This window comes from Culex quinquefasciatus, chromosome 1 (genome assembly GCF_015732765.1).
Source record: "Culex quinquefasciatus strain JHB chromosome 1, VPISU_Cqui_1.0_pri_paternal, whole genome shotgun sequence".
Lineage (NCBI taxonomy): Eukaryota > Metazoa > Arthropoda > Insecta > Diptera > Culicidae > Culex > Culex quinquefasciatus.
In genome coordinates this window covers 87,435,240-87,452,273 of record NC_051861.1, presented here as the reverse complement: position 1 = coordinate 87,452,273, position 17,034 = coordinate 87,435,240, and the positions used below count along the sequence as shown (strand labels likewise).

At 40.9% G+C, this 17,034-nt stretch overlaps 1 protein-coding gene across 2 annotated transcripts; it reads left to right on the top strand.

Annotated features, from left to right (window-relative positions):
* The first annotated feature begins 2,146 nt into the window (after positions 1 to 2,146).
* Positions 2,147 to 15,917, top strand: LOC6050922 (protein mesh). 2 transcript variants are annotated; one of them, XM_038260574.1, is made up of 11 exons: positions 2,147 to 2,680; positions 11,265 to 11,872; positions 11,926 to 12,063; positions 12,120 to 12,709; positions 12,766 to 12,942; positions 13,002 to 14,028; positions 14,087 to 14,216; positions 14,287 to 14,575; positions 14,635 to 14,822; positions 14,893 to 15,240; positions 15,307 to 15,917. In XM_038260574.1, exons 1-11 carry the CDS (start codon positions 2,332 to 2,334, stop codon positions 15,630 to 15,632), a joined length of 4,170 nt encoding a protein of 1,389 aa, XP_038116502.1. In that variant the 5' UTR covers positions 2,147 to 2,331; the 3' UTR covers positions 15,633 to 15,917. The 2 variants fall into 2 exon arrangements, with proteins under 2 accessions (XP_038116502.1, XP_038116495.1); XM_038260567.1 differs by having other exon boundaries at positions 14,893 to 15,917.
* The last annotated feature ends 1,117 nt before the right edge of the window (positions 15,918 to 17,034 follow it).

Below are 17,034 nucleotides of genomic sequence, written 5' to 3'. Positions count from 1 at the left end.
TGATGGGTCTGGACATAGTTTACATGCATTTATGTGAGATCCGATTCGCAACTCTGACACTTTTTTATACGTAACTTTTGAACTACTTATCGGATCTTCAAACAATTCAATAGTGCAGTATGAGGCACCAAACCAGATCGAATGCAAATTATTTGACCCAAATCGGATTAGCCAGTGCCGAGAAAACTTGGCAAGAATGTTGAGCACCAAGGGGAATACGCACACACATACACACACACACACAGACATTTGTTCAGTTTTCGATTCTGAGTCGATAAGTATACATGAATATAGGTCTACGAGCTGTTTTTCAAAAGTTCATTTTTCGAGCAGGATTATAGCCTTACCTCAGTGAGGAAGGCAAAAAATGACCCTTCTGGGTCAATGCAGATGCGAAAAGTACATTAAATTTCCCATAAAATGACATGTTCCAATTTTTTTTTACAGTCGAATAACGGAAAATGGCAATGTTTTGAAACATTTTTAGTGTTTTTTTCGATGAAAAATACTTTTTGCCGGAATTCTTTAACTTAATTTAACATAAAAGTCCCTTTGACACCAAATTTCTATCTCCTCACCGTTTCAGGCTGCAAATTGTTGAAAAACACCTCTTTTTCGCATGTTCAAAAATGAAAGGGGTCGTACCGCCCCTCCGTTACGAGATATAAAAAAACGGACCTCGGATTCGTGATCAAGGACAAAAGTAACCTCTTAGGACAAAGTTTCACGCAAATCGAAGAGGGGACGGGGCAACTTTTTCCGATTTCGTGAGAGTTGGTAGAGAATTACCCACATATTTTTTTTAAATGTATCTTTAGAATGGATTTTCTGATCAAGTTGGTGTCTTCAGTAAAGTTATAGATATTAATTAAGTCTTCTTGCAAAAATACTGTTACACTCTTTAAGTTATCCATTTTATAATTAACTTTTTTTTTCATACAAAAAAAAATAATTTGCGCAAAATAATCATTAAAAAAAATCCCAATTTTGGATATGTTTTACCAGTCAAAAAACGGCATCCTTTAAGCTATGGCATAATCTAGTCAGCATTCGTTGGTAGTGTTGCCAAAATGTCCTAGAAATCATTATTTTGGAAAACATTGTAAAAAATCGCAAAACTTCTTTGGATTCAATTTTAGACATAAAATCAAATTTGCAATAAAAAAAACCTCTACGTTAAATTTGATAAAGAACACCATTTGCTAGTTATGACCTGAGAGAAAATGCCAAACTATGATGGTCTGTACCGAGTTCAAGGGTGCTCCAAATTTCAATGTTACTTTATATAATAAAAGATGCGCAAAGACCTGGCCTACACGCCAGTGATGTTTAAAATCTACACACTAGTGGCCAAAGTGTCAAAGTTTTTTGAAAAAAAAATCTCATTTTACGGGTTAAGTCCCATTTAAAATTCAAATACAAAGTGCCAGCTCCTGTAACGTCCAATCAAGCTCATATTTCGGATTCGGCTCAATATGCCCACCGGAACATACCTCTGAATGCCCGCCAAAAAGTCATTTTTGATACAGAGAATCCTCTTTTTACGCGGTGGCGTTACGCTTTTTGTTTCGTAGATTTCTCTAGAACCATACAATATTTTTGCAAGCTTCAAAAAGCGTTTTGTAGATCTGAACAAAACCTACAAATTGCTTTTAAAACATTGCAAAATTGTTGGGTCGTTCCTGAGAAATCGACAAATTAGAAAAACGTAACGCACCGCGTTAAAAGAGGTTTCACTGTACATCCTATTAACTATGCAACGGTGCATAATAGACGATTTCCGAAGCGTTCTGGAATCACTTGTTTGACTATTTATAGAGAGTAATAAAAGGTATAAATTATGTAGAAGCTATTGTTTGAATAACAGAAAACAGCGGAAGCAATTTCGCTAAATTCTTCAGAATCCCTCAATGAATCACGTTTCAACCTGCCACAACAAAGCCACTTCTCGTTGTACTAAACCACAGCATTACAACACTAATCAAACTTAGTCACCCGCCGTTAAACACCCCTTTAGCCGAACCAAACGAGCAAGGTGGAAATCTTTCCCGCGACGCACCTGTACTAAACAATTCTTATCTTATCAATTTCGCTAACGGTCGCTACCATCACGATTCCCAACACACTTCGGATCGCCGAATCTGGTTCAGTCTACGACCAGACAACGCCCCGACCGGACCGAATTCCAACGGAACTCCCGCGCGCACGCGGTCCGGAATGTTAGTGATAAGGTGATTAGTGTGATAAGGTGTGACTAACAGGTGGATAACTTTTTTTTTGTGGGCGAAGAAAAGTGAAAATTTGGTGGAAATTTTAAAAGATTGTTTGACGATGCGCTGGAAGGGGCTCCTGCTGCTGCTTTGTGCAGTGGCCCTGCTGGACAGGACAATTCCGGTGAGGGCGGATGATGGGGACGGTGATGACGTCATCGCTGATGACGTCACGGAAGAACCTAGCGAAGATCAGGATACGGAGGTGGCTGTGAGTGACGGTGAAGAAGATGCTAAGGAAGAAGACGACGATGGTCTGGCGGCGCTGACCAGGGTGGACGAAGATGCCGTCGAAGTGGATTCTTCGGCGACGGCTTCCGAGAAGCCTGCCGGGAAGAAGGGAAAGTACTACAACTACGACGACTTCCTGTCCAACCTGGATACGTACGATCCGAACTACGATTGGAATGGTAAGGATTAACTGTTGAATATTCCTAGTTTTACCAGTGAAGCGATCACGGTTGATCTACTAACCTGAATCAACCTAGTAGTGCACGGAAAAAACTGCAGTCATGAAAAGTTCACTTTTGAATCGTGAATAGTTATCATGAATTTTTCCAAAAATTGTGAAATTTTTGCATTACTCATAACCGTAATCATTTTAAATTATTTTAGTCTGTAATTCTATTAGTAAAGTTCCAATCAACAAATTATTTTAAAAAGATTGCAAAAATGTTATGTTGATTTGGAGAAATCGGCAAACTACAAAGCGTAACGCCTGCGCTAATGAACAAATTTATTCAAAATGCCATGAATGCAAAATTCGCAGCATACTTTCCGTGTTGTGCCCAAAAATAAAACCTACTTTTTTTCGTTTGCCCACATAGTGAGTAACGGTGTAACCTATTGCGTTATCTTATCTATGCGTCCAGAGGAGATAACTGGCACCCCTTCTTCCCACCACCGCGTCATGCCCTGAATTCCCTTCGCCTTAAAGGAAGAGCCAATGTTCACCTGTCGCAATCGACGAGCGCGCGTTGGTTGGTTGGTTGGTTTATTTCGTTATTGATTAGATTACCGCGAACGGACCAACTAACCAGCCAACCTGTTATCACAGGGCCTACGAGACCTCAAGTGGTTTGGTTGGCTGGCTGGCAGCACTGTCTGAGCTTGATATGTTGGCTAGCCGTTCGCTCGTTTGGCGCGTCGAGTGTGTTGTTTGGCAATGTTTGGTCAGTGATAAGGAGGAAGCTCACTCTCTCTCTCTTGAGGGTTTCGAGGGAAAAAGCGTTCGATTGATAAACGATTTGCACAAAAAAAGGTGACGGATATTTTTTTCAACGTTGTGCAATTTGATCGAGCGAGTGATGGCAGGGTAAGGTCTTGATGAGGCAATTGAATTATGCAGGATTACAGTGATGGCAACAACTTTTTAAGAATGATAAACTTCTCATGAAAATGATAAGCTAAAAAAATATTGTTTTAATATTACTTTTAAACTTGAAAAAGTTTTTACAACCATCGAGATGTACAAAAATATAATTCATAACAAACAGCATGTCAAGTTTTCATACGACCTTTTCAATGTTCGGCTGGATTTTTGATACTTTATACTATTTTTCCTTGTAAGCCTATCTAATCACCTTTCATTTGCGTGTTGCCCGACGAAAATAGCCATTTTTTTGAACCACCGTAACACAGCGTAGGTCACCCTACTGGCCAAAGAAAAAATACGGATCATAACTGTTTCGGCCCGATCATAGAACATTTTTCGAATCATGCTGTTTTCGTGGAGAATTGCTGCATAGCCAATGAAAATAGGGTAGGGTAGTCATCAATGAGACACTTTTGGTTTTCAACTTTCAAAGATTTTTCTCATTTTTTCATCAGCATGTTTTAATGAGCTTTTTGTTACATTTTCTTTCTTTTAATGTGTTCTTACATTGACCAAAATATGAGATCGATCCGACATCTACATCCAGAGTTATTCAACAGTCTCATTGTAGACGCACTTGGCAGGAACAATGAGACAGCTGGGAAACAATGAGACACTCTACGAAAATCAATACTTTTCAAGTAAAACATCATGTTTTTGTATTGTTCCATTGCAGGTAACTTGCCTTGAACATTTTAAAGCAATTTTGCCAACATGAAACTTTAATTAACAAAAGTTATACTAAAAAGTATTTAAATTTTGTAAAATTCGTATATTTATACCAAATAACTTTGTATTTTTGGTTAAATGAAGTTTAAACTCTATAAAAAAATCACTTTTAATTCATGTTTTGAAAGATTTCCATAGATTTTGAAAAGTTTAATGAAGAAAAATCAAAGTGTCTCATTGTTACCCATGGGCTGAAATGAGTGGGGAACAATGAGACAGTCCTGGATACTAGGTATATTCTAAATTTTGGCCAAACCTAATGAAAGGACATTGTAGCCCAACTCAATCCCTATGGATCGTCGAAAGAAATTTGAAGAAATATTAGTTTTGGTGTTAATGGCAGCCTACGAGCGAAAAAGTAATTTTTGTCCATAATTTACTTTTACACCCCAGAATCAAACATTTATGAATAACTTTTCAAGTGAGCGTCCATAACCAAAGCCACTTTAATGGCAGACGTGTATCCAGTAGACACACCTTTTCCCCAAATATGAGCCTGATTGGTTGAAACTACGACTTGTGAGAGCCATTTTATCATTGTTCCCCGTGTCTCATTGATGACTACTCTACCCTATCTAGAGTTTATAGAAAGATTTCCCCGAGATTTCTCAGCGTTTGTAATGCTGGATCTCCCCTTTTAATACTACACAGCAAAACAAGTAGGATTCCAGCTGCGTGTAAAAGGGGGTGTGTGTAAAATTAGTTTTGAATTAATTGATGAAATTTTATGCAATATTACACCCTGAACTATTTAGCCCATCAATTTTGACAGCCACGCTATTCAAACAGCTGTAACTTTTGAGTGAGTTTTCTGATCAATTTGGAGTCTTCGGCAAAGTTGTAGGTATTGTTGAGGACAATATTGAGAAAAAAATAGGTACACAGAAAAAATTGCCAACTTTTTATTGATTTTGTTTTCAAAAAAAAAAACAATTTCTTAAAATACGTATTTTTAGATTTTCAAGATTATGCCGCGGAGTCATGCATTTTTTGAAAAATAGTGATTTTTGGAAAAATCGAAATTTTATGCATAAACAAATTTGACTTAGTTTTTTTTTAAGCGAAATTGATTTTGAGCATGAGCATGAGCATGAGAGACCACCCATGGTTGTCCTTCTCCGTTGCTGAACAGGACCATAATATCCCATCAACACAACCGGTCACACGCTTCAACGATCAAATGATGTTTCCCTTATCAACAGCATTCATGAATGCGCTGAAAAGATAAAACATCACGATCATCCAAACTAGAGCCGGTGCGAATAGGAAACAGTCGTTGGCCACCAACGGCGCCCGCCATGTCAGTTTGTAGATCTCGAGGGAATGGGACGGGAATGTTAGTTAGCACAGGCTGCTACCAAGGGTGGGTTCTATACGATATCCACACCCCGCGTGTGCCGGAAAACTACTTCTACTTGGGATTTTGTTAGTGGGTAAGGGTAATGGCCAGGATTCAACATAGAGGATGATGATGCGACCCAATAATCAATAAATTTTGTTTAATGGTGTGATGTATTATGCATTCTCAAGGCAATCAGTTGGAGTATGCGGATGAGACTATTCCCGGTTATTTGGTGTTGAGTTTAGCATAAATGATTTTATCTTAGACAGCCGGCTGTGGAAAGATAAAACGAAATAAAGTGCGAAAACGCGAAACCGCCCGGATCGAAATACACACACAATCGGGGGGACAACAAAGACGGAAACGGCAACGAAAATCCTGCGTAATAACCGCGACGCACACCGTTCAAATTCTCCAACGCAACTGTCAAACATCCCGAAACCGCCCGGATCGAAATACACACACAATCGGGGGGACAACAAAGACGGAAACGGCAACGAAAATCCTGCGTAATAACCGCGACGCACACCGTTCAAATTCTCCAACGCAACTGTCAAACATCCCGAAACCGCCCGGATCGAAATACACACACAATCGGGGGGACAACAAAGACGGAAACGGCAACGAAAATCCTGCGTGATAACCGCGACGCACACCGTTCAAATTCTCCAACGCAACTCAAAAATAGTGATTTTTGGAAAAATCGAAATTTTATGCATAAACAAATTTGACTTAGTTTTTTTTAAGCGAAATTGATTTTGCAATCGAAAAGTACTCTATAGATTTTTTGATAAAGGGCTTCGTTTTCAAGATATAGCCACCGAAAGTTTGAATTTAGCGAAATTTGTAAAAATAGTGAACATGAGACCATTTCTGATTTTTGAAGAGTTCAGAAAATTTGCTATAAAATTGTCTAAGAGACAGTGAAGATTTGACCTCTGGTTGCTGAGATATAGCGACTAGAGCGTTAATTTCCTGGTGTTACAAAATTCCCGGGAAACGGGATATTTTCAACAAATTTCCCGGGAAATCCCGGGAATTCCCGAGAAATTTGAAATTTAACGAAAATTATTCTGATCTTGTTTCTGATCAATCTTTTGCAACATAATTGTATAGAACAGCAACTTAAATGATCCAAATGAGTGTGAGGATCAATTAGGGGAAGGTGGGGCAAGACGACCATATGGAGCAAGAGGAGTAATCGCTCGTAAGGCCGTAATGTTTACAATTTTGATTATTTCCAGTATGAAGAATTGTTGCTAGCAATGCAATCAGCTGATTCTACAACCACATAACCGCCAAAACGACGTAAACGCCACGGGGCATAAGATTGAATGAAGTTTTTTTTTTTTCAAAACAAAATAAGGCTTAGGGTTCGTTTTAAGGCTCATTTTATCAAAATGCTATTTTTCCTAGATCAGTAGTGCCCCTACCAATGACTTGCGCGTTTTATAAAGTATGATTTAACTTTTGGTTATTTTTGTAGAGATCTTTTAAAAAATCTTGTTTAGGTGGGGCAAGTGTACCATATGGATTTTTAGTATGGAAAAAATACGAATTGCTGCAGCAATATATTTTATTGTGAAAAAAAATACATAAAAGTTCTTAAAAACTGATAAACAATTGTTTAAAAAATTGTTCATATACGATATAATATTATGGAAATTTACTATTTATCATCTAAGTATTTTTTTTTTCGCAAAAACGGTCAAATTTTTAGTAAAATATTATTTTTTAACTAAAAATGAAAGAAACGTTTCAAATACATCCTAATCTGATGTATCTAAGTGATAATAGTTCAATTGTTAGTAAATTAGCATGTTTTTTTTCATCCATTGTTTCTCTTGCTCCATCGGGTTGTTCGTCTTGCCCCACAAGTTGAGTAGAATGTACCAAAAATCAAAAAATTTAACATCAATTTTTTACATTAAAAAACAGAATTTTTAAAAACTTCTTCTATCAAAGTCTCAGTCAAGACTTGAAATAAGATTATTCTAAAAAATCCAACAGATTTTTAACGTTTTTAATGGGTTATAACGAGCATTTCCTTAGCTTGTTACACTTGCCCCACTTTCCCCTAATGGCTTGACTGTTTGTAAAAAATCATGCAACTTAGAGAAAATATATAAACTTTCTAATTTTTATGCCGTCTTTCAAATCGTCCCAAATGAAAGAAAATATTATTAGTATTTTTGATGAGATGGATTTTTTTTTTAAATCAAGGTGTTTGAACAGTAAAAATGTATGCTCCACAACCATGAAATTGTCTCATTTTGTCTCAGTGACAGTTAAAATGAAAAAAAGTAATGCAGACATTTTGTTTGTCATGACAAATAACTTATCCCAGAAAAAGTATTTTCAACTTGTGAATAAATAAATAATCATTGAATTTACCATAAAAATTTAATTTTTAGCGCTTTTTAACTTGAAACACTATTTCATGAAATCACAACTAAAATTTTTCAAGTATTTGGAGCGAGTTTTTGAAGTATAGTTGCATTCTTTGGGTAAATTTCATATGATACGAAGTTGTTTTTTAATGCTTTTTCATGGTTTTATTATATAATTTAGTTATATGGTATTCAGCCTAATATATTAATTAGACTAAAATAATTTTGAGTATTTAAAAGTGGTTGAAATTGAACGATATTTTTTCATGTTTAACCCTCTGCTTCAGAAATTTATAACTTCAATCTGTAATTTCTCGAATACAAATTCTTCTCACACAAACCTTTTTTGAAAATTTAATTATATCAGTTCAATTTTCGTACAACATGTTCAAGGTAAAAATTTAAATATCTTATTTTTCAATGATTTTACAAAAAAATCGTTGAAAAAGGTTGTCAAAAATAAAATAGTTTTTGTTCATTCCATAACAGCGTATTTATTGTTGTCCAAACAATATTCCTAGTGGTGAATGCTTCAGAAATAAATATTATCTGAATTAAACCTTGACAAAAAATTTACAGACAAGCTGATTAGTTCAATTTGAACAGTACATTGAAATAAATAAAATCAAATCAGGTTTTCCAGTTATTATTTTTTGTATAATTTCAAAACATTTGTGCCAAAAAGGTAGGAAAATGTATACATCTGCTTGTATTTCGGGGATTCCCGGGAAATTTACAAATATCCCGGGAAACGAAAAATATTTTTTTTCCGGGAAATCCCGGGAATTCCCGGGATTTTTTTCCAAGGGACGGAAAATTGGACGCTCTAAGCAAAAGAAACAGGAAAATTTAAGTTTTTTAAGTCTCATCCAAACAACACACCATTTTCTAATGTCAATATCTCAGTCAATATCTCAGCAACTAATGGTCCGATTTTCAATGTTAAAACATGAATCATTCGATCTTTTCTAAAACAATACTTTTAAAATTTTTGAATCAAGACTAATATTTCAAAAGGGATAAACAAATCATTAAATGAGAGTTTTTTTTAAATAAGGGTCCTGAACGTATAAAACACAATAGCTTATAAGACCTTTTCAAAACAAACCCTAGATTTCATCAATCACAAACTACTGAGTCGGAAAAGTGTGCAATTGCTATACTTTCGAATGCCAACACATATTTCTTTTCTTCCTTTTGAAAAAAAAAATGATTATTTTTCAGAATTGCAAAAAAATGTCTTTGCAAAACTCGAATTTTTCAACACTCGTCATATTTTTTTTAAATAAATCTATTATTTATATAAATGTACGACTTGTGCTAAAAAATCTCTTTTTTGCAACATGTTGCATTAACTACTATTTTGCAACAAAATGGAAAATTAGGATTTATCTACTTTCTATCCCAAAAAACACTCTTTGAATGTCATTTTAAGTGAAACGCCCATGCGACAGGAAAAGTCAGTGGAACTGCACAAAAAAATATCATGGTATATCGATAACATGCAAAGAGAGTGTCATATTTCCCGTCCGGGAAAAACAAACTACTGATAATGTCCGGGATTAACGAAAAAAAATCGTTTCCCGATAAAATTTGGAAATTTTACAGGAGTTCTTAAAAAAGCGGGGCATATTTGTTTTAAACTTTTTGGCACCAATGAACATTTGGAAAAAGATAAAATGAAACAAATTTAGATGATTTTATTCATCTGAAGCGTTTAAAACTCACAATAACTCTTGCTTATTTGTTGGAAAATTATATTTCGATATAAGGGAATGAAAATAAACCTTAACTTTTTAATGGGAAAAATTGGACAGTAGAAGAAAACAAATCAGCATTTTAATTTTCCCAAAAAGACCTAAGCCAATCAAACCTAACATCAAAAGGTGTTATATCAAGTTATTAACCACTTCCCGGCAACAGTAAAATCATGATTGTTTAGTTTTTTAACCAACATCAAATTAGTTGCAAATGGATTGTGCAAGAAGAATAATGCATATCGCATATTAATTTTTAACTGACTGATCACAACTGCAAGTTTTAAAGCAATTTTATGATTGTAACATGGATACATTTTGCTCACTATTCAAACACTTTGATAACAAATTGCAATCCTCACAAAAAAACCAAAAAAAATACAAAATGTTTACAAGGACCTTGAATTTTTGAACATCGGACGAAAACTTGAGTCGATTTTTGTATGGAAATAGTAGTTTATGCAACAAGTTGCAAAAAGAGGATTTTTTCAGCACGAGTCGTACATTTATCCAACGAGGTTCTCCGAGTTGGATAAATACGAAGAGTGCTGAAAAAATCAAGTTTTGCAACGAGTTCCATACAACATTTTTTGCAATTCCAAAAAACACACACTGAGTGAAATTTTATTTCAAATTTTCATGTATTTTGTCAATAAATCGTTTAAATCAAAAAAATGTTGAAAAGTGTTACTTTTCGAAACAAGTGCTGAAAAGTTCAACTTTTTAGCACCCATTTGAGTGCTGAAAAGTAGAACTTTTCAGCATTTATTTTGAAAAGTGTTGCTATTCGATTCTCTTATTTTTGGTACAGAAAAGTAGGCTATTTCGTCGTTCAAGAATGATAGGAAAAGTAAGTAGTTTCACGACGGAATTGCAAAAAAGTATTTTTTCAAACACTTTTTCAGTTATGGACATTTTTAATTTTTTTATCCCTTTTTTGAGCCTAATGCTTACATCTCAGGCGTGCAGTCCAACTTTTTGAGATAAAATAAACTACTTCTATCTTTCCTAAAAATGGTAAAATTGTGTTACATTAAATAGACCACTACTTTTGGACAAACCGCCAAACTCAAATTCACTTGAATATGTTTATAACATTTGATCCTTCCCTGAATGAGTGAACGTTCTGAAAGCTACAAATTTCACAATCGATTGTCTGCCCAGAGTAAAATTGTCATTGAATCATATTTTCCCATGTAATTCGCGGAATAACACTTGATTCCACACACTGACTCAGCTAGCAATATCTCGCAATCAAGAGTCTTGATTCAAGACTAACACTGCTGATAAGCCACCGAAGGCAACGCAAACAGTGATTACTCACCATCAATAACCGCCATTCGGGTCCACGCCCTTCATATCTAACCAACAACGGTTTTTTTTTTTGTGCTTTTTCCCAAGATCCCATGCAGCGAACCCAGCCCAACATTCCGCCCAACTTCCAAAATGACAGCTCGGCGTACACGATCACCCCGGCCCGACTGGCGGAACTCCGTCGCCAGTTCCTGTACCCGTTCTACGATCGCGGAGGTCCCGAGGACATCGGTGACCTGCAGCGGGACATTCACGCGTCGATGCCCCAGGTCCACAAGAACTTCAACTTCCAGCTGCCGTTCTTCGGGTTCCGTTTCAACTATACGAGGGTTTCGATGAACGGCTTCTTGGAGTTTTCGGATCCTCCGGAGCACTACACGTACCCGCTGAACTTCCCGATCAAGGACTGGCCCCGGCGGAACGATCCGTCGTTCATTGGAATCTTCTTCTCCAAGTGCCGCATTGGCAGGATTTACGATACGGACATTGATCAGCGAACTCCCGGGGTGTACTTCCGGATGGAGCGCGATCTGCAAACGAGAACCGATCGGCTGGGCGTGGAGATGCGCGAGCGGGTCATGTGGGACATCCGCGAGGGTGTGGTCGGATCGGACACGTTCGTGCCGAAGCACGCGATCGTAACGACGTGGAAGAACATGAGCTTCGCCGGCGGTATCGACAACTCGCTGTTTAGGGTAAGGTTTATTTGATCATTTGGGTTGCTTGGGACTAAGTGCTTTGCTTGCAGACGAATTCCTTCCAAATGATTCTGGCTACCGACGAAGTGTACACGTACGCGATCTTCAACTACGTCATCATCAACTGGTCCTCGCACACTGAAGCTGGCGGTGATACCACCGGTGGAGAAGGAGGTGTCCCTGCTTATGTAAGTATCCTAAATATCGTCTATGAACTGCTTACAATACCACAATCTCTCAACAGATCGGCTTCAACGCTGGCAATGGAACGCAAGCCTACGAGTACAAACCATACAGTCAGGCATCGGTCTTACGAGACTTGACCGGTCGTGGATGGGCTAACGGATTCCCCGGACGTCACATCTTCCGTCTGGACGAGCGAATCATGCTGGGAACGTGCAACAAGGACATAGACGCGGCCCATCTTCCGCTGGTGTTCGCACCGGAGTCGGGTAACATGTTGGGCGGTACGATCGTCAACATTACGGGACCGTGCTTCGAGCCTACCGATCGGGTCGCGTGTCGATTCGATACGGAGGAGGTTATCGGTACGTTCGTCGATCGCAACCGGGTCATCTGCGTGCAACCCTTCCTAAAGGCTCAGGGTTACATTCGGTTTGAGATTTCCGTTGGAGTGGAGCGATTCAAGTGGAAGGGAAGGTACTTTGTGGAGACCCCGCAGACCGCTACCGATCGGATCTTCTTCGAGACGGACGACGTGCATCGGCGCAATCCTTCGGAGATTCGCATCACTTGGAACAGGTTCAACTTGACGACCAACTTGAACGCAAACATCCAGATATCCCTTTGGGGATACCGGGAAGCTACGATTCGGTAAGATCTTTACGTACTCAATCTAACACTTCGACTAAAACTGTTGAATTTTTCAGACCCGAGCTGGAATACATCGACATGATCGAACCACAACTCACAAACACCGGAGTCTACACGATCGTTCCCGCCAACTTCCGCTTGAGGGATAATCCGCGAAACGTTGACATGCAGTTTGGCTTCCTCCAGATCAACTTGACCGACCCACTGCAAGCGAACCGACTGGGCATTTCTCCGTAAGTATAAGCCGATCTTCTGTTGAGTGATCGTACACTAAACACCAACTTCCCAACAGAATCCTCTGGTCCAAGCCGATCCCACTCGGATGGTACTTTGGTCCACAGTGGGAGCGTATTCACGGACGGAACTGGCCCCGTGCCCTCTGCGACAACTGGTTGATGACGGATCGATTCCTGCGCAACTTTGCCCACGAGCTGTCGCTGTGCCCCTGTACGCTGGAGCACGCCCTGCTGGACAAGGGTCGCTACCTGCCCGATACGGACTGCGATCGCGACTCGAACCCGACCTGTCTGCAGCACCGTGGAGCGATCCACTGTGTACGATCGGGTCAACCGTCGGCGCAGGGCTCGGAACAGCAGTGCTGCTACGATCGTAACGGATACCTGATGCTGTCGTACGATCAGATGTGGGGATCGCGACCGCGCCGCAATCACAACATCGGTCAGATGCCCTGGAACGAAGCCAACAAGGTACCGACGCTGTCGACGTGGTTCCACGACGTCCGGCCGTACTATTCATGCTGTATGTGGCAAGACGAGCAAGCAGTTGGTTGTGAAACGTTCCGATTTGAGCGACGGCCTTCGCAGGACTGTATCGCGTACCAATCTCCTGCGGTCGGTGCCGTCTTCGGTGATCCTCACATCGTAACCTTCGACGGACTGCAGTACACGTTCAACGGCATGGGAGAGTTCGTGCTGCTTCGCGGCAACAACGGCCGGGAACGCATCGACGTGCAGGGACGCTTCGAACAGGTCGCTCGTAACATCCACGGTCAGGTTATGGCCACCCAGCTTACGTCTGTGGCCGCCCGTGGTAACACCTCAACGGTGATCGAAGTCCGGCTGCGACCGCGGGACGCCCAGTGGCGTTACCGGCTGGACGTGTTCGCCGACGACCGTCGCATCTACTTCGATCGGCAGAGCCTCAAGTTCCAGCACTTCCACGGTGTAACGGTGTACACGCCAACGTACATCTTGAACCAGTCCGAGGTCGTGATCATGTTTTCCTCCGGCGTTGGAGTGGAGGTCGTCGAGAACAATGGCTTCATGACGGCGCGGGTGTACACACCGTGGTCATTCATTGTAAGAATGAGATATTTGTAGATTTTGAAGAAATCTTACTTTATTTTGGTTATTTCAGAACAAAACGATGGGTCTCTTTGGCAACTGGAGCTGGAATCGTGCGGACGATCTGGTGACTCCGGGTGGCGCTATTGTAACTCCTAATTTGAACAACTTCGAGACCGTACACAGGCAGTTTGCGATGCTTTGTAAGTTGAGCCTGCATTCGGGACTGAAATGTTTCGGATTTCACTAAATCTCTCTCCTCCCCTTCACCAGGGATGCTCTCGGACCGCGAGCAGGAAGGCATAGGGCGGGCGCTCTTCACGCGCGAGTTTGGCCGCACGTCCAGCTTCTTCGCGAATGAGTCCTTTGTGCCGGAGTTCCGAGCCGAGCCGGCGATGTTCCTGCCGCCGAACCGCACCCACGACGTCCAGCGGGCCGAGGAGCTGTGCGGCGAGAGCTACCAGTGTCGGTACGACTTCGGTATGACGCTGCACCGGGAGATGGCGCACTTTACGAAGAACTACCACGCGTCGGCTATCAACATCCAGACGATCAACAATGAGTGAGTGGATTTGTGGTGTTAGGTGGGAATGTTAGTAACTTTTGGTTCTACTTTTTTAGACGGGTCATATCGTGTGGAATCTTGGAGACGCCTCGGTTCGGACGTAAGTCCAACTTCCAGTTCACACCAGGTGCCCGGGTTTCGTTCGAGTGTAACGAGGGATTCTTCCTGATTGGAGATTCGCGTCGGATTTGTCGCGAGAACGGACAGTGGGACGTGCCAGAGTACGGGTTCACCGAGTGTCTACGTAAGTATCCGGGAAATTCCCTCAATTTTTTGGGCAGTGCGTCTAACCGGAGGTTTCTTCGCCCGTCTAGGCAAGGTATTCTTTACTCGCCGGATGGCTTGGATCACCACGGGCATTGTCCTAGCCGTAATGTTACCACTGATAATGTGTATCGTGTGTGGTGTGTACTGCTTCCGGAAGCGCAAGCTCAAGGAAGACCCGGACTGGCGTATGCCTCTGCCGTCGAGATCGGCTTCGCGAACGACCCTCCGAAATTTGAACAGCGACGGTAGCGAGTACGAGGACAATACGATCAAGAAGGTCCGCCGGTACGATGCGACGTACAACACGCACGAACCGCTGGCCGGCAAGCCGGACATTCAGTTCGAACCGAAAAAGATGGACCTGGACGAAGAGGACATCACGTCGTCGGAAGGAGGTGAATATAGAGATAGAGTTGTGCATGATTTCCAATTTACCAACTTGGCTGGTCAAAAACAACTAGGTCGCCGGCGCATGATGATGGACAACGACGGAACGGGCGAGGGCGGCGGCGCCGGACCTTCCATGTTCAGCGAAGACGAGGACAACACCTACCCGCCGCCTCCGACCGAATCGCCGACGGCCGCGTACGGAGCGTACAGCCCAACGTTCAGCGGAATCGACCGGAACAGTAGCTTCGCCACCGAGGACGCTTCACCCGTCAACGTGCGACGTCCCGCTCCGTTCCCTCCGAACGCCTACGGCGCCGGAGACCCCAACGCAGGTCAACCCCTGAACCAGAACGTTGGCCTGCCGGCCAGAATGGACAGCCGTTCGACCGAGGTCTAACCTTCCCCCCCAATTGTTTTGCCTTGACATAACCAAACCAGTAACCCAGATATTGCCGGTTACTGGACCGTTCATAACCCTCCAGTGAAACAAATCAGGTATTTTAAGACAGCATTCATCAACTTCTATTTTTTGTACCACAGTAAGCTCAAGTAGACGATAGATAAGACGCGACAGTTTTTCCTCTAGTGATAAGGCCAACCCCCCCTTTTTAAATGTATGTAATTAGTGATAAGCGAGTGAGAAACAGAAATAAAAATCAATAAAGTGCCCGCTCAAGACAATGCCCGCTGGTGACCGCCAATTCCTTTCCATACACTTAAGCTAACACACATATTTCCGACGCGACAGGTCAAGAGGAGCACGCCGCTCGGACCGCGGGCCAGGCGGTGAGCTTTGTGGTGATTCTGCTGGTTCCGCTTGCCCTGCTGGGGCTGCTCATCGGCCGGGGACTGCTGCAGCGGAGGATGGCCCGCCAACAGAACGATCTGGAAGGATGAGTTAATCCGACTCGAAGAGGTGCCTATTTTCAGCCCCTTTCAATTTGTTTCTATAGAACGCCATAGCCTTCAAATCTCAGTTGAAAAAAACCTAAACTCATATACCGTTGTTTATGAATGAGCCCCCAGCGGATCACATCAGATATCGTCATCCGCATTGGGCTGAAAATAGGTTCTTTTTGGTCTATGAGTCCGCTTGATGCATTTTTATGAAAGTGATACAATAAACGAATATTTTATTGAGTTTTATTCTGGTCCCCGTCGATGCCGTTGTGCTCTCATGTATCAATATCAACCCACAGTGGTTCCGAGAAAATTGATTTGAAAATCTATAATTATTGTTTCTGGTAAACATTTCGACAAACAACATATGCATTAGCCTGTCCCATTTTGAGGTCATGTCGAGGAATTTTAGGTGCTCACTTCTTAAATTATAGATTATGCTGTTAGGAACAATGTTTTCTCAGACAAGAAAAAATAATAAAATGCTTTCTCGTACCTCCTCTTCAATTTACTGAAAAAAGTAACAGATTGAAATGAAAATAATACAAAAACTGTTTTAATCAGGTGTGAATTTACTTCAAACAATAGTTTTTTGTCCATAGATTAAGGTGCTCTATCAATTCTGGACCAAAATTGAAGTTTTTGGCCTCTTCCAAGCGGATTTATGTCGTAAAAATCACATTTTTTTCGAAACTTTTTTCAGAAATGTTGATTTAATTTAGGGTAGCCCATTTTTCCCAGTAAAACCAGCTTGTAGGAAATTTCACGTTTAACATTTTTTCCTCTGAGAAAATGCAATTTCTACGCTCCAGAGCCGAGATATTTGAGTTTTAGTAAGAAAAAAATGTCAATTTTCCAAATTTCGAAGAATCCAGAAGCAAGGCCTATTAATTACACGA

Excerpts from the sequence above, each read along its gene's own strand:
- LOC6050922 (XM_038260567.1), top strand. The coding sequence starts at position 2,332 with ATGCGCTGGAAGGGGCTCCTGCTGCTGCTTTGTGCAGTGGCCCTGCTG. Across the intron at positions 12,064-12,119 it reads AAGGAGGTGTCCCTGCTTAT|ATCGGCTTCAACGCTGGCAA; the intron begins GTAAGTATCCTA and ends ATCTCTCAACAG. Across the intron at positions 14,576-14,634 it reads ATCCAGACGATCAACAATGA|ACGGGTCATATCGTGTGGAA; the intron begins GTGAGTGGATTT and ends CTACTTTTTTAG.